Source organism: Alligator sinensis, unplaced genomic scaffold (genome assembly GCF_000455745.1).
Source record: "Alligator sinensis unplaced genomic scaffold, ASM45574v1 scaffold1567_1, whole genome shotgun sequence".
NCBI lineage: Eukaryota > Metazoa > Chordata > Crocodylia > Alligatoridae > Alligator > Alligator sinensis.
Window position 1 is genome coordinate 320,150 of NW_005842646.1, and position 22,168 is coordinate 342,317.

The following is a 22,168-nucleotide window of genomic DNA, read 5'->3' on the forward strand; positions in this document are numbered from 1 at the left end:
GCCTTTTTATTTATTTTATTTCGGTTTTTGCCCATCTTCTGACTCTGCTCCACCCAAAATGTTTGCGTCGGTGTTCTCGCCATTGCTCCCCGCCCTGCCGGCTTGTCGGTCACGCGAAGCCGAGAGACGTGCCATTCCTCAACCCCGGGCCGTGAAATTTAATGCATGAAAAATGGGCATTTTGGACCGAGGCCTGGATTCGCAAAGGTCCGTTGAAATCCATGCGAGTCAGGCACCCAAATGCCGTGAAGGTTTTGGGGGCGATAGCTTCTGCCTGCCGAGCTTTTCTCCCCATGCCGGGAGCAGATGCTCCCAGGCCAGGAGGTTGGTCTCGATGACCTACTGAGGTCCTTTCCGACCCTAACACCTATGAAGCTGTGACTTTCTGCTGCTTCCCTCGCTTTAGTTCTTGGTCGTCCACAAATACAGAGAAGTTTCAGTGCCCTAAATATCCCTGGCCAGGCTACCCAGAAAAGCAGCCCATGCCCCAGGAGGGCTAGCTAAAACAGCATGTGATTTTCAGGTGCGTGGTCACGACTTGGAGCTCAGAGGTGACCGTTTCCTGCAACTTGAGTCACAGTTTGGGGGAGTCGGGGTGGGAATTTAGCACTGGGCACATGGGGCTGGATTTTGGTTAAACTTGCCTGATCTTCACGGGTCAGTAAACGATCGTGTTACTGGCAGGTCAAATAAATGGTTTTCAATACACTGAGGTCTAGGAGTGGATCCCAACAGAGGGACAAATGGAGATCTCCTTTGTTCTGGCAGCTCCTTCATACTCCAAACATATTGGGACCTGCCTTTTCTCTGGATTAAACTGGGAGGAAGACACAGGTGTGTGGGCAGCTCTGTGTCTCTGTATATACTGCCCAGGATTTTGTGCCCCGGAGGGGTCATCCAGCTTTGCTTTATCTTTCACAAGAGGACTCAACAGGGGGGAAAAGAGGAGCCCAACATGCAGAGGAAAGAAGAAACTGCAGGAAAGACCCCTCATCGCCTTCAGGACTGTTGGACTTCACCGGTGATGAGCGCGGAAAGGACCGGCACTCAAAAATCGGGCTCTACAGCCAGTTGTTCAGCGAGCCAATGCCCGACTTGGTGCAATTCTACCGTCTTACAAGACAGAGAGATGCCTACCAGTCCACTGAGGGGTTTGGGGCCTAAGCGGGTGTTTAAAAATTGCCTAGGGCAGGCTACTAAGCCCTGCAGGGTATACCTGCCCCACCAGTGTCTAACATCATGATGCCACGGATAAAGGCCACGAGGAAGGTGCTTCTTCTTGGCGGGGCCTGGAGGAGTCCGAAATGAAAATCTAAGGAACGCAATGTTCGGCTCAAAATAACCAGTGCCCACTGCCTCGCCGCCGCTGACCTCAAGGGATTTGGGAGCACGGAAATGACATGTGCAGACTCCAACTCAGTCATGGATAAACTCACCTGAAGGGCAAAGGATACATAGGGAGGAACTTTTCAAATTGCTTGTTGTCTGGGTAACAAGGAAGAGAAAATGAACATTCCCATTGGTGAGAAATTTGATGTTAATTGGCATGGCTGAAACCCAGTGGGATAATTGGCATGATTGGAATATCAAAGACATTATTATTACCTGGTTACTAGGTACAGAGAGGGGGAAGGGGGCATGGAGGTGAGCGTATTCCACACTAACACTAGCAAAATCTGCTTTACTGTGGGCACGTCTACACGTGCACTTTAATGCACATTTGCCTATTTTCATGCACATTCAAGCATCACTTAAAAAACCTGTGCTCTTTAGTTCATGCACGTTAAGACAGGTGAATGCGCATTTTCCTAGTACCATACAATGTGGGTACTAGATTTAATGTGCATTAACTAAAGCACGTTAATGCACATGTAGATGTAATGTGCATAAACTAAAGCATGACAATGCACGTTATGGAGAACTCGGAGCCACAGAAGCCTGAGTGCATAGGGATCCATGTGCTAATTAACAAAGAAGGAGGTGCTGCCGAGGTCTGTTACAGCCCACGAGAGAATAGGCCGAGTTATTCCTTCCTGCAATGTGTGAAAAGAAAACTAGTGTTGTTTTAGAAGACGTGAGATGGGGAGACCAATGCTGGAGGTCCCGTGCAGCCCGGAGTAAAACGTCATTAATCGCTAACTATTATAGCTGACCTTTTTCTATACAAAAAAGTTTTGCATGCAACATGAGGTGGCTCTGCTCGACGCCTCACCACAAATTCACCCCTGGTCCAGGAGGAACAGAAATCATGGCGTGACTCGTTCAATCCAAGCAGACACAATGAGTCCCACCTGATAAGATACAGCCTTGATGTTTCAAAGGGAGGGAAAGATGGACAGAAAACCGTGAATGAAAATGGGAAGTTCTTTGGGAGAGTGCATCGGCCAGACAACTCCACCATCAAGAGACACGACAGCTTTAGCTCAGAAACCAACGTTGGTTCAGTGGAAAGGCAATGGCAGCAATTAGAACAAATGTTACAAAGGGAATGGATAGCAATTAATATAAGAAAGAAATAATTCATGTAGAAAATTCAGAAGGAGAAATCCAGAGTCAACAGCGCTAAGGAAAATACAAAGGCATTTTAAAATGTATGAGGAACATAAGGTGTTTATAGACGTTACGTTTTTCCATGCTTAATCTGGACTACAGCCACCACCACATCATACATGTGGATGTCTGTCGTCTGAATTAAAATCGGCTCTAGTCCCAATTAACTAATCCTCATTGAATTAACTAGTCCCAATTGACCAATCCACGTAGCTAGCTCATTGTGCTAGCAATAGGATTCCTACTCATTATTACCCATTATAAAGAGGCATGATACAACCATTAACAGTGATGTCGAAAAGGCACCGGTTCGCATTTATACTCTGCATTTGGAAAGAAACGGGAAGGCGCGGTCGCATCGCAGGCAGATGATTCAGTACTTCTAGCCCACTGGTAACCATGAAGGATGTGAAACAATATCTACCAGGCATCACCATTTTGAAATCAGGAGGTGAAGATCAGAGTACTCCCACCCTAGACTACTTGAAGACTTAGCTGCAAGTCTCTCGGAGGTTAATATTTGATATATGCTGGTATATTGGAGAAGTTCCAGTCTTGGACGGTTGTCAATGTTATGCAAATATTTGAAAAGGGCCTGTGAGATGAACCCGGTAATTATAGAAGATGAACCCGATACCTCTGAACTTTTTAAATCAGAACATTCTTCAGCACTAAGCCTAACACCTCCTGACACATTTACACTATTACGTGTCTCAACCAACTTGTAATCCCATTAAAAAAAATGAAATCAGGATTGTTTGGCAAGCTCTGCTTTCCATATAGCTATATTGACTGGCTTTAATTATATTCCCCATGCTTTAATCCAAGGTTAATTGAAACCCATTCCAGCTTTTTCCATTATTTTGTCTGGGCTTGATATACAATAAATGGATTATGAGCTGGCTAACTGACAGGTCTCCAAAATAATTACCGGCGAGAAACGGGAGAGTGTTTCCAGTGGGGTTCTGCAGGGATCAGCGCTAAACCTGATACCGTGCAAGATTTTTATCAATGAGCTGGAAATAAATATCAAATCAGGGCTGATTAAATTAACGAACGGCAGGGCCATCTTAAGAGGACAGAAGGGTGACATAACATACCGTTCTGTAAAAAATGTAATTGGGATTAAACCACAGAAAACTAGGCTATTAAGGATGTTACGATGCTACTGCACTTAATAGAGATTGCTTTTTCTGACTCGCCTACTCGAAGCCAGCAGGCAGGAGAGAAGTGTTACCTCCTAGGCCTGGGGGATTAAAAGAGCCCATAGAAAGGTCTTCTCTCCATGAAGGTCACTGAAGGAAGCTGGAGAGAAGCAGTTGTAGCTGCAATAGGAGCAAACACGGGCTATTGCACCACCCGCTGCAAACTAACATTGCATTGGGAGGGAGGTCAATCAACCATGCGCATAAAAACCAAAACACTTGGGCCCTGCATAAGGATGCTGGCTAATGAGCCAGTTCAGAGGGGCAGGTGCAGCTTTATACCCCAAGCCAGACCTCTGAAGGGGTGCAGCCTTTCTGGGAGGTAGAGGCAGCTCTGCAGACAGAGAGCCAAGCTTTGGAGGCACGACTGGCCGAGGTCTGCATTGGCCTCGGGGCAGTTTTGGAGAATAGGCAGGGGAGGGGTGGGATTTGAGGAGCCCTGATACCAGGCCGGGGCTGAGCGCTCCTAAAATCCCAAGCCCACCCGTGTCCCATGACAGCAAGGAGTGTGCCCCTCTCACCAAACCAGAAGCAGAGGTGCTGTGGCATGGGGGCAAGGACCAGGGAGCAAGGGTGCCAAGTGCTGCAAGGTGCCCTGCTCTCCCCACCCGAGTCATGCTACTAAAACAAAGGGCTGAGGACACGGGTTCGAGTCTCTGCTGGCTGGGCAGGGGCTGTTCTCAAGGGTGGCATTTGGTTATGCATCCCTTGCACCCCGTTCCTTCCCCCTTCTTTGCCCGACTAGAAGAAACGAAATGAGCGCCGTGCAATCGCATGGCACATAGCCAGGACGGCAGTCTGCCACCTCCCTGCCAGTCTCCACTCTTGTCTATCAGAAGACATCCAAATCCTACAAACATGCAAGGCCGGGAACAAGTCCTATTGAGCTACTGTGGCAACACAAAGCACCCCGGACAGGTAATAAAGTGTCTGGAGAGGACCAAAAGTGATGGGCTTCGGCTGCAGCAAGAGAGACAGAGGTCGGGCCTCAGAGAAAGCTTGTTAACTATAAATATAGTGACACATCTGGCCAGGTGTCCTGGGGAAATGGGGGAAGGTTTCTCAGAGCAGGTTGGACAAAGCGCAGAAGCAATGGGGTTAGGTGCGGGCAGTCCTGCCTCTGAGGACAAGGTGATCTCTGCAGGTCTCTTCCAGCCCCGTTGTCTCTCATCCTCTGAATCAGCGCTCGCTAAGTCGCTGGAGAGGGTGCGACTCCATCTCCTCAACATCCCGAGCCCTTTGCAAAGGCACAGAGACAAAACTGCAGCTGAAAAACAGAACGAAAGGATTTCAGATTTCGCTTCTCCAAAAGAAGCGCCGCGAGTCCTGTTGCAGCAGGCAGCTGGGAAATGAGTTGGATTGTAAAGTTTCTTATACTAAACCATTAGCCAATTGATTAATGAACTGGGATTCCCCCCTTCCCACAAAAAAACATTTGGGTTTTAAATTCTCATTCGATGCACGGCTAGACGATAAATACATCGCACGTGTGAAGCGCATGTCTGAGCCGCACAAGTGCCGCTGAATGGAAAAGGTGCTGGACCCTTCGTCATGCTTAGGGACGTTTGCAGCCCTGCATAGGACAATTATTTCTCTGCATGGGGTGACTGTTATTTATGACCCTTGACGTGAAATGCAGATCAGGACCAGACGTCAGAGGTGAAAATCAGCGTAGCTCGGGCGCCGGCCGTAGAGCCGTTACTCCTTTCCTCCAGGAGCTCAGAACCCGGCCCGCCGCGGTCCATCAGGGGCTGCAGAAGAAGAATCAAATCAGCTAAAATAGATGAAGGGGTTGGGATGGGTGGGTTCAGAAATCTGTCAGCTAGGTCACCGGTTCGGTAGCCAGATGTGCACCAGAAGGCCAGACCCGCAGCACACCCCCTCGGCTGAGACCCAGCCAGAAAGCGGGGCAGGATGAGACCACGTGGAAAGCTCCAGAAAGGGTGATTTCAGAGCCAGGCATCCTCATCCCACAAGGAAGGGGACTGCGATTCTCATCCCACATCTGGAAATTACTTAGGGTACATGTTTCAGAAGCTCCCACGTAACTCCGGAGCTTAAATTCTGCGGAGTCTCCCCAAGCCCGTCGCTCCCATCCGTGTCCGTGGGACACCTAAATACTGCTGTAGAGCTGGGCTCCGGGCTCCTAACTCTCTGTTGATGGGATTAAGGTTTCTAAGTGACTTCGAAAATGTTATGATCGGTCTTTCAGCAGGGCCCAGCTGTATCCCAGACACCCCCTCTCCCCCCAGCACACAAACACACGCTCTTTCTGTTCATTTGGTTCATGAATCTATGATGCGGTGGATGCAGGGCCAGTGTTGGTCATAGACCCCCCCCATGACTTTAAAGAGCGTTGCATGAATAATCCCCAGGGGCATGGGCAGGAGCCGACATGCCAGGCTTTCTAGGCAAGCTGACTGCGAGTCAGCTGGGACTCTATGAATCCTCCATTTTGCATAGTTGATGTCATCCTCCTTCATATTTGTGCGTGTGATGTAATAACACAGCTGCCGTTCGATGAATGGAGAGGCTGTTCTGGGAACAATACCCTCCTCCTCCGTCCAGTAGACTCCGGAGAAGCTGAGGGCAAATGCAACACTGGGGAGGGAGCTCATCCATGAGTTCATCAGTCAGAAAGAACAAATGCAAACCAAGAGGCATTATGCAGCGGTTGCTAGAGCTAGGAGGTCCGCGGCACAGAGCGGGGCTTTGTGTGTGTAGTTCGCATGCCTCGTGGAGCAGAGTCCAGGCCCGGCGAGGGGTCTGCATGCTATCCTGCAAGCTATGTTACCATCAGCGACCAATTCAGACCAGGGTGGTGTGACCCTAATGAGGGCCGAATGACTGACTACATCTGAACGAGGTAGCTCAGGTACCAAAGCGGTACAACCACATCAACGTGCTGCCCTGCTTTTCTGGGTATACCCAGCTCCTTTGAACTACATGGGAAGTCTCCATGCCACACCTGCACTGTGCGGGGTTGGTGCCCAATAACTTCATCGCAGCGTCTGTTATGCTGCAATCGGGACTGGGCTGCCACCGCGCTGTGCAGGGTTGTCACCGGCCATGAGTACGATCTACACCTCTGGGCTCGTCTCTGCTGCAAAATAGGCAAGGAAAATTTGGGTTAGATGTTAGGAAAAACTCTCCCCCAAGGAAGGTAGTAAAGTACTGAAATAAATTACCCAGAGAGGTGGTGCAGTCTCCATCCTTGGAGGTTTTGAAGACCGGGGTAGACAAAGCCTCGGCTGGGATGATGCAGTTGGGGCTGGTCCTGCTTGGAGCAGGGGGTTGGATAGATGTGACCTCCTGAGGTCTCTTCCAACCTGAATTTTCTATGAGTCTAAAATAATAGAGAAATTAGCCTCTAGATTGCATGTGACGTAGCAGCATTTGGGGAGAGCAGGGTGCTGCCCATGAGCTCCTAACCCAAGTTAAGACCCTTAACCTGAGTTAGCTCACCTGGTTCCACCAACACCAGTTAAAGGCACACCACTTATCTTAGTCTGGATGTCCTCTTTCTTGCACATCTTAGCAAGGATGAAACAGGAAAAAGCCTGTATTGAGTGCTTGAGGTTACCTTAGCAAGGTCGGGATGGGGCTATCTGACCCGAAGCCCAATTTGACACCTTCCACCATCCACAAATCAAAAAAAAAAACCCCAAACCACGAGATCAAATGAGTTCAGCTCCATACTTCATCTCACGCTGGAGCAGCGCATGCACCTGACGGAGCACTGGGGTGGCAGTGCATCCACAAGGCACTCAAGCAATCAGGAATTTGCAATATACCCAAGGACCGGGGGGGTTCACAGTGGTATAAAGCTTGGCTGTTCAATTCTGGGATGTTTCTGAACAAAGAAAAATCCGTGAGAACTAGAAGAAACACTCGAAAAATCACGCACACGCGCGTGCCCACACCCCTGCACACAAAAGACCCCAACACCGGGCAGAATTCGAAAATCTTTCTCAGGTTATAATGTATTATTTTAGAAACTTGGCAGATACAGGATTCAAGGACTGTTTTCTGTGATCTATTATCATAACAAGGTCTCAAACAAGTTGGCTTTGCTAAACAGCATGTCCGTGCAAAGGAAAAAAAACAGGATCAGCATGCTACAGAGGAGACTTTCTGTCGACAAGTATTACTATCACATTGCAGTGGTGCAGACTGGGAACACTAGCCAGGCGGTACAGAATACATTGAAAAGTACAGTAGATATTGTCTTAGTAAGAGAGAAATTACATTGAAAAGCTGATGTCACGCACCCGACTGTCTCGTGACTCGGCTCGGGAAGAAACCGCACACAGAGCATTTCAGCCCAGCGTCTCTCCCGCTCCGATCCCGGCGTTATCTTACAGCAGAAGGATCCCAACACGCAACCTCCAAACAGACCGCATTTCCCGGTGCCAGGGTCCACCAACAGAAAGACAGGGAGGAATGATTAGGGGAGAAATGAAAGAGAGAGGGGAATCATTGCATCACGTTGACGATTTGCCATTAGCAGAGCGGAGACTCGCAGACAGCAACGGGGAAAAAAGCAGGCGGCCGTGCGTGCCGTCGGCGCAGAAACCAGCTCGCTCCTGGGCAGGCAACAGAAAGAGAGGGAAGAAGCAGGAGGGCTAAGAAATAAATCTGCTTGAAAAGCAGGCAGCAAAGTGTTGCTCCGTAGCATTTGGGGTTTTCAAAGCTATGATCACTGGCAGCTGGGGTTTAGGAGCAGCAAGAACAACAGGACACTTTGGGTGACACTGAGTTGAGCAATGGTCCTCAAATCAGCAGAGCACAAGGGTGGCTGGTAGTAAGGGCTGTGGATTGGGTGCAGTTTGGCTCACTAATGAAACACCTCCCTCTGCAGAAAGCCAGGACGGAGGGGGATGTCACTTGAGCTGAAATGAAGAGCGGGTTATACGGGAGGGACAACCAAGTCTCCAGAGAGCGGATGTAACGTAACACAGCCAGGCTCCTGGTTTCCAACGTGAAACTTTGCTTTAAACACGCGGGAGGTTATTGCGATACATCGTTCACAGAGAAGCAGGTATTTTTCCTCGGATCTGAAGGGCGCCCCGCATTCAAAAGCTGGTCCAAGTCTATCCCAACCACGCAGCTGGTGCAACAAGAGGTATCACCCGCAAAAATCCTTGCTGCCCACATATTTGACAGAGCTAATTGAATACAAATGACATGCAAAAATAGTCAAATGAGTGTCCCGTAGTGCTGTGCGTCTGCTGCTAACCCTCTGTTTTTCCTCGTTGCTATAATAGGGGGGAAGCCCATCCTTCAGCCCGGCCGGCGCAGCACATCGACGTTGTCCCTTGCCTTGATCGGTGTTTGCAGATTTCCAATGGGACAGGAAGGTCTGCTGGGACCCCGAGCAAATCATGGGACACTCTGTGCAACTGGGAGGGATCTCCAAGAAAAGGCAGTCGACTGGGTGAGCTGGGCTTCGTGGGAAGAGCCTGGCAGGGCTGCCTGGTGCTGCCCGAAGCTGGAAGCCCTGCTGCCGGTCACTGCTCTTCGAAGACGGGCGCTTGCTCTTCACAACTCGCCACGAGCAGCGTTCATGCCCGGAAACAACTTGCTGCAGGACAGGGCTGCTGTGATCCTGGAGACTTGTCCTTCGGGTCCTGACCGCGGACCAAGCCTCGTCTGCAAAACACGTCGTCTTCTTTTGTTGCACGGGAGCTCCACTTATCTCCCACCTGCCTGCTGGGACTGCTTTCTCTTGGCCCCCAGCCCCGATGGCTCTCACGCCCTCTTCCCCCTCGGGCTGGGGTGTAGTCCAAGACACAATCTAGTCCTAAGTATTTGGGGGGGTCCAAGGTTTCTCCCGACCATCAGCAGGAGCATTTTTACCAACTGCAGGGGCAAGAGATCAACTTCGCAGAGGAGAATGCACAAAACTCAGTCCTTTTGGCTCATTTCCTCTCCCATTTTGGGGGTGCATGCTCTCCCTCCATCTCCCACCTTCACCTGATGGGCTTGGGATGGAGCTTCCAACCTGGAGTCAGACTCAGCCCATTTAAACTACGGATGAGATCTGGATTAAAGTCAGATGAGAGCGGGGATGCGATGCTGCCAGGACATCAGGCCATGCATTTTAAATTAAGTCAAGACAAAATATGCCTGTCTGTGTAACCGTAGTGAAAATTTCAGCCTTCGTAAACTGATAAAAACATAATGAGTCTCACCCTTTTATATTAAACTTTTTTTTTTTAAACAAACAGAAAGGAAGAAAGCACACCGTTAACCCACTAAAACTAAAATTCACCATGAACCAACCCCTTTTTGCCAAGATACCGATTTTTATTTTACAAAACAAACTTAATCTTTGGAAATGTGCATATATTCCACAAGGACGGCTGTTCCTGCGCAAAGAACACCCGAGGGAAGAAGTCGATCTCTGGGAAAGTCTGTTGTAGCCGCTATAGAAAGTCAGTGGGCCAGTATGAGAAAGACCACCACGACAGCGGCAGCCACGGGAACACGACCCACAAGGGTACTCCCGGAGCCCAGGCTGCGGACTGCCGAACCGTCTTTGCTTTGCTGATTCAAAAGCTGTTTATTCGAGGGAACGTCGTCCATGTCGAGGTCGTAAGACAGCTCTGGGGAGAAAGGGAAAAGGAATAAGAGTTAATTCCCGGTGCGATCATGGAAAATGAGGGTGGGAAGGGAGCTCAGGAGGTCGCGTCTAGTCCAAGCGGGACCGGCCCCAACTACATCATCCCAGCCAAGGCTTGGTCTGACATGACTAGATGCCCCTTAGAAGCCACAGCTGGAACTGAGACCATCTGTGCATAAAAGAAACACAAAGTAATAGGGGAAACACTGACTCCATTGTACTGGCAGGGTAGAGCGGTGCAGAGGTTAAGTGACTTGGCTCCGGTCATGCGGGAAGGCTGTGGCAGAGCAAAGAGATTTGAGCATCAGTGTCCAACGTCCCAAGCCATCCTTTCGCTTATGGAAAAGTTACTGAAGTTACCACAGTACCTGAAGCAGCTTCCCGTAGGTGACAGCCACCTCTGTAAAAGTTATGCACTACTGAAGTGCTTCAGACAGCTGTAAATGGGGCTGGATGGGTGGCCTGGCTCTCTCTGTCCCCACGGAGAACATGCCTGACAGCCGTTCATCGGAGCCCAGGACCAGCCCTGATGCCGTGCATGCACCCAGGCACTCGCTTCTCAATAGCACTCAGGACTGGTTTAACTTTCGTCCCACTGGAGGTGGGTCTGGGAGGCTCCCAGTGCCCTGAATGGAAACCCAAACTAGATCCATACTACATGCACGACAAAAATGTGCTTTTCACACAGGAGGCCTTTAAATTCATTTCTTCTTCCCCACCTCTCGGGAAGCGTTCGGAGAATGAATGGGTCAGTGTGTGGACAGTACTTTGAGTACGTGCCAAGCAAGGAGGAGTCCAGGAGGACTTGGCTCTGCTTTTATTTCACCCGGGCTCCACACCACCGAGCTCTGCAGAAGTTGTAAAGAAACCTAGCTGGGCTGCAGCATAGGGAGATCATCAGCGCACGATACAAAGCCAGCACGAAGGCGGTCAACCCCTTCCCTCCTCATCGAGGGCTCAACCAGGCCTTCTGCCCTGCAGAGACCTTCCCCAGGGGTGACTTCCAGGAACAGCTTCATTTTACAAGAAGTCATCAGTGGTTCCTGTTACATTTTTTGTACCTCTTTTTGCACAAAGAGAGGGCAGCTAGAGCAAGGGCAAAGGAAATAAGCCAATGCAAATAATGACCCTGGGGTGCAATACGAGGATCTTCATGAAAGGGGAGTTTCTTTTGCCTAAGCCAGAAGAAAACCCTCCTCAGATCTCAGCGAGGTCAGCACAGCCGGGTTTCCTCCGAGACAGGACATCGGGTTCCCTGGGAAAAGCTCCCTCCCCTCCCCGGACTATGGTGGAAATGGCCCCACGGATGTGCACCCACGGTGACAATGCCTCCAGGCCTGGGGAAAGAACAGCCGCAACCCCCCCCAGCCCCAAAAGGCAGAAATGCACAGGGACAAATTCAGCCTGGAATAGAGAAGAAAAAGCAAGAGGAGCACAAAATCCAGGGCTGGCAGCGACTCTGCTCCCTAACGCGGTCTCACGGCAGCAAGGGATCTCACCCTTGACGGGGCTTTCTGCCCCCCAGTCACGGGAGGGCACGTTCGGTTTGGTCTGCTTAGCTTCCTGGCTGCTGTTCTTCCCCTCCTGGGGTCAAGCCGCCTGCGATGTGCAGACCCCTGGGAGCAGATTAAATCATGGCGAGGGAGCAGCGACACGGTGACATCCCATTTTGAGCCAGCAAAGCTGAGCTGATTTACACCAGCTGAGGCTGCTGGCTCCTACTCCTTTCCATGGCCCCGGCCCCCTGATTTCAGGCCAGTTTGGACCGCTGCTCTACCAGATCAAGGCACTTTTGTGCTACTCACACCCCCTCCCTGCACACACCCGCCTGCAAGCAGAATCCAACGGGCTGAATAAACACTCCAGCGAAAAAGCCACATCAATCCAAGAAACGCGACCGCCAGCGCAAATGCCCCGGCAGTCGTTCCTAATCGACGTACCCAAACACACAGCAAAACAAAGCATAAAGATCTTTGCACGGCAAGCGAGCCCGTCTGGGGGTCATCAAAGGCAGGTCATACATGATTGAAAGGGAACACACACGCACACACAAAGGGTCAGAGCCAAGCCAAACCCCGGTGTCAAGCTCTCTCGAACTCATCCGAGATTCCCACAGACGCGGTGGGTTCCTCTCATCCCTCAGCTGGCTTTTTCTTTCTTTTTTTTTTTTATAATGCAAATATGCTCTCTTCCTCCAGAGACTCATCAACATGTGAAACGAGCCAAGTCGAGGACCTGAAACAGATATGCAGATTCGGGCCGTCCTTGCCCTGCAAAAGTCAAACTTCTATCGGGGCTGCCGGCTTTCAGGAGTCGATCCCTTGGGAAACGCCCTGCAATGGGAGAGATCACCTTTTGCTTTAAGTAGCTGGTTCAAATCTAGCCCAGGCCAAAAATTGTTACCATATGACGGCTTTCAGGCAACCCGCGTCGCTGTAACTAGATGGTCTCGGTCCGGTTCCCCGCGACATCCCGCACCTGATAAAACCTGCAGTGACGCTGGAAGTTTTAGCAGGCGGACCAAGGAACAGATACACGTGCAATATTTGCATTTCCATAGTGCCTGGGACCCCAGCCAGCAACCAGGACTCCTTTGTGCTAGGTGCTGTACAAACAAGTGATGGTCTCTGCCCCCAAAGTCTAAGTCTCAGAGACGAGAGATGGGCACGGCTAGAGACAGAGCCCGAGAGGACGCTCCTGGCCACCAGAGTGGGCAATGGTCACTGCGGCCTGATGGTTTCCTACTTTCACACGGACTGATGGGGAAACCTTTTCAGGCTCGAGGCACCCCCAGGAGACTCGAGGCACCCCTCAGAAAACGCCAATTCTTTGCTTTCACTCCTCTTTTGACTACAGAAAGACAACACCACCATTTCTCTGCTGCAGAGAGCTCAGAAAGACCACAACGGGACAGCAGGTATTTAACGCTCTGGACTCCTCTCTGAAATCCCTAGGTTGACCTTGTGAAGCAGGTTTCCATGCCTAAGTGCTAAGGTTGGGCTGGTAGCAGCAGATGTCCTGGCCCTCTCTGCAGAGCCCTCCTGCACCGTGCAAGGCTGAGGCAGGTCTGGAAACCTATGGCAATGCGGACACCTTCCTACAGCCTCTGGGGAGGGTAAGAGGAGCATGAATCCATGAGCTTTGCCCACAAACTGCCCCCGTGGGAAAGTGGAAGGGCCGCTCGAGCAGCTGGCAGGAAGGCGAGCTTTCCCAGTCACCGGCCTGGGAAACTTGCCCAAAACAGAAGGGCAAATGAAGTGGGAAGGTGCCTGGGTAAGGCGGGCAAATGGAGGCGAATTGGGCTGAATGGTATTCTGGGCAAGGGAGAGAGCTGGGGCCTGAGCTCAGGCAATTTTTCAGTTGCAAAGAAAACCAGCACAGGGCTGGGTGAGAAATCTCTGAAAAGTCCCTGCGTTTTGGGCAATGCAACATCTCCTCCTGCCTGGTGATCTCCGTAGGATGAACAGCTACGGTCAAGGTATGGAGGAGCCATCCGTGGCCTCATTATGGTTCAACAGGTGCGCGGCTGCACCCAGGTAAAACCAGCCACTCATCTTATACCACCCCCGTCATTTCGAAGGAACAATTATGTACTTTCATTGAATAGAATTACAACGGACTTTTTTTTCTCTCATTTGTCTTTCCTAGGAAGGCTCAAACACCGTGGCCTCATTATGGTTCAACAGGTGTGCGGCTGCACCCAGGTAAAACCCCAGCCACTCATCTTATACCACCCCCGTCATTTCGAAGGAACAATTATGTACTTTCATTGAATAAAATTACAATGGACTTTTTTTTTTCTCATTTGTCTTTCCTAGGAAGGCTCAAACACCACCGCCGCCAATTTACACACAGATGGAATAAAGCAATCTAGCTCAGCGGAGGGGAAATTATTGACCTTTGGTTGCTATTTTCCAAAGGTTGTTTTCACATGGACCAAACGCATCTCGTCTCTGGCGCATCTTGGCTAGCAAACGCTCCACGGCACGTGTCTCGAACGCACGGACCTGCCCCCGCACGGGATGGCACATCCCAATCTGTAGCCGGGGCACCATCGTAACTAGAGCTGCTTGAAAACTTTCCAGTGGAACATTTTTCCTGCTGGAAAATGCCATTTTGCCAAAAAAACACCACTTTCCATGGGAACGTGCCAATGACACAGTGGCAAATTCCTTAAAAGAGCCTTTCCATTAAGTGCTTATCAGAACAAAACGTTTGGGATTTTTTTTAACTTTGCCATTTTAACCGCTTTTTTTTTTCTTGAAGCTTCCTGTTCTCTTACCAATTATAATACGAAGGTTAAAAATCACTACTGAAACAAAACATTTTGATTGAACACAACCGTTTCCTTTCATTTTCATTTCATAGGGGGCTTGGAAAGGCCGGGTTTTCGCTCTGATTCAGAAGACGGCACCGATCTTCAAGTCGGGGAATTTCCCACAAGTTGGAAATTCTGGCTTTGCTTGTACAGCTCTCGTTTTGCTCGACCAAATTAAAAGCAAGGACACAAAAGCACTGTTGACTTCAAAGGCCCAAGCAATACTATCCTGGCACTGTCTGATTACTCTCAAAGGTCTATTTGGGCATGGCTTGCTCTTGAAATAGATCCCGCGTTGTTTCTCGCTCCAGCTTGATTTGCGGCGGTCTGTATATTTTTAGACCGATTCATTTTTGCTCCTGTTGACTTATTGGTACCTCTGAATCCTGCAGGAGAGAAGCAGCAAACCATGCCAGATTTCAAGACGAGCTTTTCTAACCAGGAACATGCCTGAAACGGCTCCCCATAAAAAAAAAAAGCAGCAAAATCAGATTAGGAGGTTGGTCACCCTTAAACTTTGAGGAGACCAGGTTCTTTGGGTGAATCCAATCTCTTTTATTAGACCAACTTCAATAGTTGGAAAGCAAAATTTTAAGCAAGCTTTTGGGTTCAAAAGCATTTTATGCCATTAAATCCATCTGGGGAAAAACAAGATCCAAAAGCCGGGAATTTCTTTTCTTTTCTTTCTTTTTTTTTTTTTTTAAGTCACCTTCAGGTAAAAGAGAGACTATAAACCATTTAAAATACGCCATTTAAATCATGTTAACTCCCCCCCCTCCCCCAAAACCAAATCAACCTGTTTTCACCACATGAAGACTATGAACTATATGAAGACTATGAACTGCTATACAAACTATGAAACTGTGAAACTATGAAACTAAGACAGCCAAAAAGATGGGCTGCTGCTCAATGTTCCTGTGTATCCATCTGCACTTCCTAGCTGCCCCTTTCTTTGTGCTTCTAACCCTTCCAGTCTGCTACGAGCGCTGGAAACCGCAATGGTTTCGGCTGCAAAGTAACCCTTTGGCCCGGCAGAGTGATTTTTCATGCAAACTCCAAAAAATCTGTTTCTGTTTATAATCAGTCCAGCCGAGTCCAGAGGGTCTTTCCAACAATCTGTACTAATTACAAACTCAGCCTTCGCTCTCTTTTTTGCCCTCTTTGTCCTTTGTGCTGCAGATTAGATAATCCGCTTAAAATAATAGTCGATCATTAGCTCCGCCGGGATCTTTGCCTGCAAACAGGGTGCACTACACAGTGTTGCCTGGGGTCCTCGCTGTGGTTTGTGCAACTTCTCCAGCTGAGCGCAAATGACTCCCACTAAATATGTGTCTTTTGAAACAAAAGCCGCTTCTAACGCAAAGCGGCTGTACGCTCCTTCCTAGCACATCAAAAGCTGCAATCCTCATTCTTGCTCCGACACGCCGCATGGATGACACTCTCGAACAGCTGTGCGCTCCAAGAGACGTGCTTTCCACCTCTACAAAAGGAAGGAGCGACATTCTTCTGCAGGTTGCTATTAGAGTGACGAGAATGATCTCTGCGCAAGCTTATCAGGTAGAAGGCATTAAAATGCTCTTCTTCCTGAACCGCGGCGCTTTTTTGGAAGCATCTACAAAGACAGTTAAACCAGAAGTAGATTGTTTTCAAGTTGGCATAATCGTTTCCATTGCAGCTGGCCTAAAAATGCCAGGAGGATAAGCGCTGGCATGTAGGCAGCATTACAGAAGGCACGCACATTCCTGCGGAAACCAGATTTATGCCCCTTCTTTAACCATCAATGGGCAGCATATTCTTAAGCAAATAACTGGAAGCAAATTCCTTGCAAGCAAAGGGAAAAGGACATCAAAGGGGGCCAGAAGGTTTGCTCCAACCAGCCGACAGATCTCCAAGCAAGGCCAGGAAAGAAGAGCTGCTATCGAGATGCCGCAGCAAGGGAATGTCATCCCACAGCCAAGTCTCTGGGCGTGCCAACGGCCAAGGTTGCCCCAGCAGATGGTTTCAGCATTGGACCCAATTTAGCAACATATTGATTTGCTGCCTGTGGTTGAAATGAAGCATTTAATGGGTCTTGGTGCTCTAAGACTGCAGCACACTTGGTATGGGCGCTCTTCCTTCTCTGTCTATGGCAGTAATGCCCCAGATGGAGCAGCGCAGCTTGCTGAAGACCTGGGTTTGGTTCTTCTTGCTCCCATGGGGGAGGGATTTCCTGGGCTCGAGGGGGAGACGACCTGTTCCCAGACAGGGCAAAACACACGGAGGGAGCGAACACCCCGCTAGCCTCACCCCAGTGCAGGGCACCACCGTGTCTGCTCAACCCAGAGACATCCATCATTTAGGGGGAAAAAAACCCCGCTTCATTTGACTGAAAACGGAGTTTCTCCCTTGGGCTATTAGTGCTCATGTTCAGGACCACCAGCCTGTTTGCTAATTGTGCTCATCAGTGCTAAAACACTAGCTGAGGGCGAGGCATATGATATAATGAAGCGGTGGGCCCATCTCCATCATCCGGACATAATCGATTCACGGCACGTGCCACTTGCCCGCGAGAACATGTTTTTCTAGACAACCCGAAGGATGCAAAGATTATTCCAAGGGCAATATTGATTTGGGGTGAAGTTCACCCGGGGCTAGAGCACAGCCATCAGCAACAGGCCACATGTGACGGCTGCACAGGGAGGTGCAGGTAAGCCCAGGGTCTCCTGCAGAAGAGGGATCTATGCCAACCCGGGCCATGGGACAACGCTGCCATGTCAAATACTGCAAGCCAGCTGCTGCTGCATAAACTGAATTGCAATTAATTCTTCTCGTTCTCCTCACCTAGTCTGGAGCAGAGGTTGGGAGGGAGGGGACGGACTCTATCGCCGCACCCTGAACTCTGGGGTGTATTTCACATACAGAAAGCTCAGCAATTCCTGCAAGCAGAGTGCATTTTTCCCCAAGCAACATCTCTACACCCTTCGCTTTGGACCTGCCCTTATAGATGCAGCATAACCTCCAGGAATTCAGGTGTCGGAAAACCAAGTTTTCCAAAATCGTGCCGGTCTCCAGAGTCCCAACCATCAATCCCGAGCTCACTTTGGGAAAGGCACTCGTTGCCTTACTTTGTTGCATCTCATTCCAGTTTTGCCCTGAAGAGACTCTGGCGACGGTTTCTGCATTAATCATTCTTTTTCTCTGGCAACGAGTGAAAGAGCTGCTGCGTCGTGCCACAGACTGGATTAATGAAAGCGTGTTTAGCAAACGGTGCTTGTGTAATCTATTAGCAATTAACAAATGCCACCGGCATTAAGTGGAAGAGCAGGATTGGAGCAACACGGGGCAGGAGTGGCCAGGCCTCCGCTTAGCGCAAAGCGCTGTGATCCCAGCAGCATGTGCTGAGCAGGAAGAGGCACGGAGAGGAGGACCAAGGGACCAGGAGAGAGAAATAACTGGAAAATGGCAGGCGGGAGAGACAGAAACAGGAGGACGAGGAGGGAAGAGGCTTGCAAAAGGTGAAAGAAAGAACAAAAGGCAAATTAAGGGGAGGCTGGAGCACACAGGTGCATGCCGGGGGGGCAGGAGAGCCGGTTTTGGACCCAACCGAGGACCGTCTACCTCCACATCCCGACTATGCTATGTCACAGTAAGATGGGAAAACCCCGTGACAGGTGATATAGGGTCGTCCCATCCCCCAGATTCAGCCCCCTCCTATTTGGGAACCTGGGAAGGCGCCAGCTATGGCAGAGATGGCAGGAGCTGGCAGGAGTGTCTAGATCTTCAAGGAGCTGCTGGGCAGCCTCTGCTCGTCACAGGGCAGCAAATGCACCAGGGACAAAGTCACTGCCTCGTTTCTGTATTACCCTCCTGTTGCCAAGGTCAGACATCAGGCTAGGAGCTGGACCGGGCCCTGCACCACTCCAGGAATGGATGCATCAGGTTGTGGGGCGGACTCCACGTTGCATGCACGCAGCGCCAGGGAACGGAGCAAAAAAACCCCCAAAACTGCAATGTGGATTTTATTTTTAAGATGCTATTCCTAGGGTGGAGTAAGGCATGCCCTTTGCTGTCCTGCTAGCTGGCACGTGTGCCGTTACCTTCTAACCTGCACGACACTAGCATTTGATTCTCTGGGCTGGCGGGCCAAGAAAAGGCAGGCGCATGTCACGTAAACCGAGGATCTTTTCCAGCGCTATGAAATAAGCACGTTTTTCTGTGTAACTTGGTATTCAAAGCCACCAGACGCAAACAGGCACTGGTGCATTGGGTTGGTAGCGCTACTCTGAGATGCCTTGAAGATGAGGAAAGAAGCCTACGCTTTGTGCCATACGCAGAAATCCATAAGCAGCCGGTATTTCCCTTATGCTTGTAAGAGGTCTGCCATTTCACTGCAAGCTGTTTCAGCCTATGTGCAAGTCAACCGCTGCACGGGTATTATGAATACTGGAAAGCAGTCAAGTTAACTCGGGCTCCAAGGGTGAGACTCTTTAGTGCCGAGGGAAATATTTAGATTAAGCATTCAGCTTATGACCCAAGCATTTGGATCCATAAACAACAGACGGGGCATGGGCATACCTGCATAAACCCCAGGTAACCTCTTGGTATGGAAATATCTGCTCAGGTATTTCTCCTGTCTCAGGAGCTGAAAAATTCCACAAGTTTTTGGTGCTCTTAACCCCCCAGGATCAATGGCGTGGATGAAAATAAAGCTCCTTTTTTTTTTTTCCTTTATGAAAAGCCAAACTCACCAGGAGGTAATGTTTTCAAAGCACCATCCAGGGGGTAGGTGGCATGCTACCCACCAAAGTCAGTTGGAGTTGCAAGTCGAAAGCACTATATGGCTTTTAAAATCATAGCAAGCCACTAAAAAATCCCCATCCTATGATCAAAGAATGTGCAAGCAGGTGATCGCAGGCCCGTTGCGGAGGGCAATGAAAATGGTTCGATGGCTGGGACACATGACATGGGGGAGAGGCCGAGGGAACTGGGTTTATTTAGTCTGCAGAAGAGAAGACCGAGGGGGATTGAATAGCAGCCTTCACCTCCCTGCCGGGGGCTGCAACGAGGATGGAGCTGGGCTGGTCTCAGTGGGGACAGATGGCAGGACAAGGAGCAATGGGCTCAGGCTGCAGCAAGGGAAGTTGAGGTTGGACATTAGGAAAAACTCTCTTGCTAGGAGGGTGGTGAAGCACTCGAACAAGTTACCCAGAGAAGAGGTGGCATCTCCATCCTTGGAGGTTTTGAAGCCCCGGGTAGACAAAGCCTTGGCTGGGATGATGCAGTTGGGGCTGGTCCTGCTTGGAGCAGGGGGTTGCAGTAAATGTGACTCCTGAGCTCCCTGCCACCCTTGTTGTCTATGATGCTATGAAATGCAGCAGGCAAAGCAAAGTCCTTCTGTCACCAACTTCCCTTTTATAATATAAGAAAAGTTTTAAATGATCTCCCATTTAAAGGTGAGTTGTGACAAGGAGTGCAACACTAGAGCTGCAGGGAACGCAGCCGCGGTGAGATCCAGCATCCGGCTCCTGGGAGCCTTCATCACGTTCGGCTCTGGTCTCCTCTGCGTCGGGCGGGAAGGGAATCCCAGGGACCCAGTTGCTAATCAAAACCCTGATGACTGAAATGACAGAAGTCCAAACTAAAACCAGCCCGGGCACCAGAGCCAGGAATGTTTCGCTGCAGAGTCGAATACAAGCGTCACAGCTGCCCGTCCAGGAGCCCAGGCTCTGAAACTCCCCTCGGACAACAGGGACATCCCAAGCCATGTAGCTTGGGCCCATTGACACTTGTAGCTGGGGAGATCATTGCAGGCTCCAGCTGTCTTAGAGGGTTGTAAAGAAGCCCCTGAAAAAGAGCCCAGTGCTAGTCTGCGTGGCTCACAGTCCGCTTCCCCAGCTCTTCTCCTGGGTGGGCGGTGGGTCCCCTGTATCGTGGTTGCAGAAGCTTCTTTGTAGAAGGTGAAAACCACTATTCTCACCCTTTTTCTAGGGTGGGAGCACAAGGACAGTATCCTGCTCACACCAGTTCAGGACGCCTTTGGGTGCCTTTTATTTTTCATGCACTGAACAGCAGCTTCCTTCCTGCCCCCAGCCTCCAGATCTGATCTTCCCCACGTCTCCTCTGCACCTCGCTCCTGCCCTCCTGGCTCCTCCTCATGAGAGATGCTAGGATTTACAGCCCGTGTCCTCAAGCATCTATCTAATGACATTTGCACTGGGTCATTTGTAAACCCACAGCCCATCCCAGCATCAACCTGACCCTCTGATGCTCCTGCCTTCTCTCCTTTGGTTCACCCTTCTGCATCACCATCTCAGCATCCTGCACCTGGCCGGGAGCCTTTGCCCTTGGCTGGCCCAGGGCACAGGCAGTGCTGCCAGCCTTTTTTCACCTCCAGACCCTTGTAGCACTGGGGCCAGGTTGGGGGGAAAGTCCCACCAATACTTCCTCCCCTCCCTGCTCTGCTTCCCCGCAGTGCACCAGCACACCAACCCTCACATCCGATAGATCTCCGGAACAGAAACACATTTTTCCATGGAAGAAACCTTTCCTCCTTATCAGAAAGTTCACAGAACTGAGAAAAGGCTGGGAATAAATGGATGAAATTAAACCTCCGTCTCTCAGAAAGGAACCACCATAATCAAGATCACCTTCACCTTCACCGGCAGGCCACTTCAGAAGCGGTGCCGGTTTCTTTGCAGAGCAGCATGCCTCAAGATTTTTCCTGCATTGATAAATAGACCCAACCCAGAGAAAATATCTGAGTACTAAGAGGAAAAGTTGAAGGAGAGCCACAACTGATACCCTGTTTGGTTTCACATGCATTAACCCTGAATTTCTCCCAGTCCCGGGAGGGAGACATCCATCACCCATGGCACAAGGATCTTTTCCAAGCTGGTAACCCTAGTTTTGCTGTATGGGGACCGTCTGGTGGTCACATATGGAGAAACTGATGGCCATCATATAGCATGGCCATAAAGGGATGAACCTCATCTGGCTGGTCCATGGCAATCAGCAGCTCCTCTATAAAAAGGGCTGAGCCAGCAACTGGCCTCTGAAGCTCCGGGCCAGAGAGGGTGGCTGGAGGAGGCCTGGTAATGTGAGCTTGACCATCATCAAGAGCTGCTCCAGACCTTACAAGAGGCAGTGGGAGCAGAGACACGAGGTGCTGAAGATGGGAGCAAGCTCTGAGCATCATAAGAGGCATCACTAGGGCTGTCACCGAAAGTTTCCTTTCTCAAGCAGCAGTCGCACAAAGGAGGGACGTGGGCAGTCCGGGAGAAGAGAACTGCTCTGAAGATCCGATGTCTCCTCCTGCTCCTTCACCAGGAGATCCAGGGTCTGCACAGCACCCCTGATCCTTTGAGTCACTAGATCAGCACCCTTGTGTCATTTGATGGCTAAGATGTCCCTAGGGTGCTCCTTTACCCAGTACAGAGCCAGAATAATAGACAATGAGGGTGGAAGGGACCTCAGGAGGTCACATCTGGTCCA

General features: G+C 50.1%; 1 protein-coding gene across 2 annotated transcripts in view; it reads right to left on the reverse strand.

The window, feature by feature from the left end:
• Positions 1-10,043: 10,043 nt before the first annotated feature.
• GPC3 (glypican 3) overlaps positions 10,044-22,168 on the reverse strand; it is a 246,051-nt gene continuing 233,926 nt past the window's right edge. For both annotated transcript variants that reach the window (XM_014524665.2, XM_025215478.1), the window contains one exon: positions 10,044-10,363. In XM_014524665.2, the coding sequence (XP_014380151.2) occupies positions 10,194-10,363 (170 nt within the window). In that variant the 3' untranslated portion in view covers positions 10,044-10,193. The remainder of the gene's footprint in view (positions 10,364-22,168) is intronic.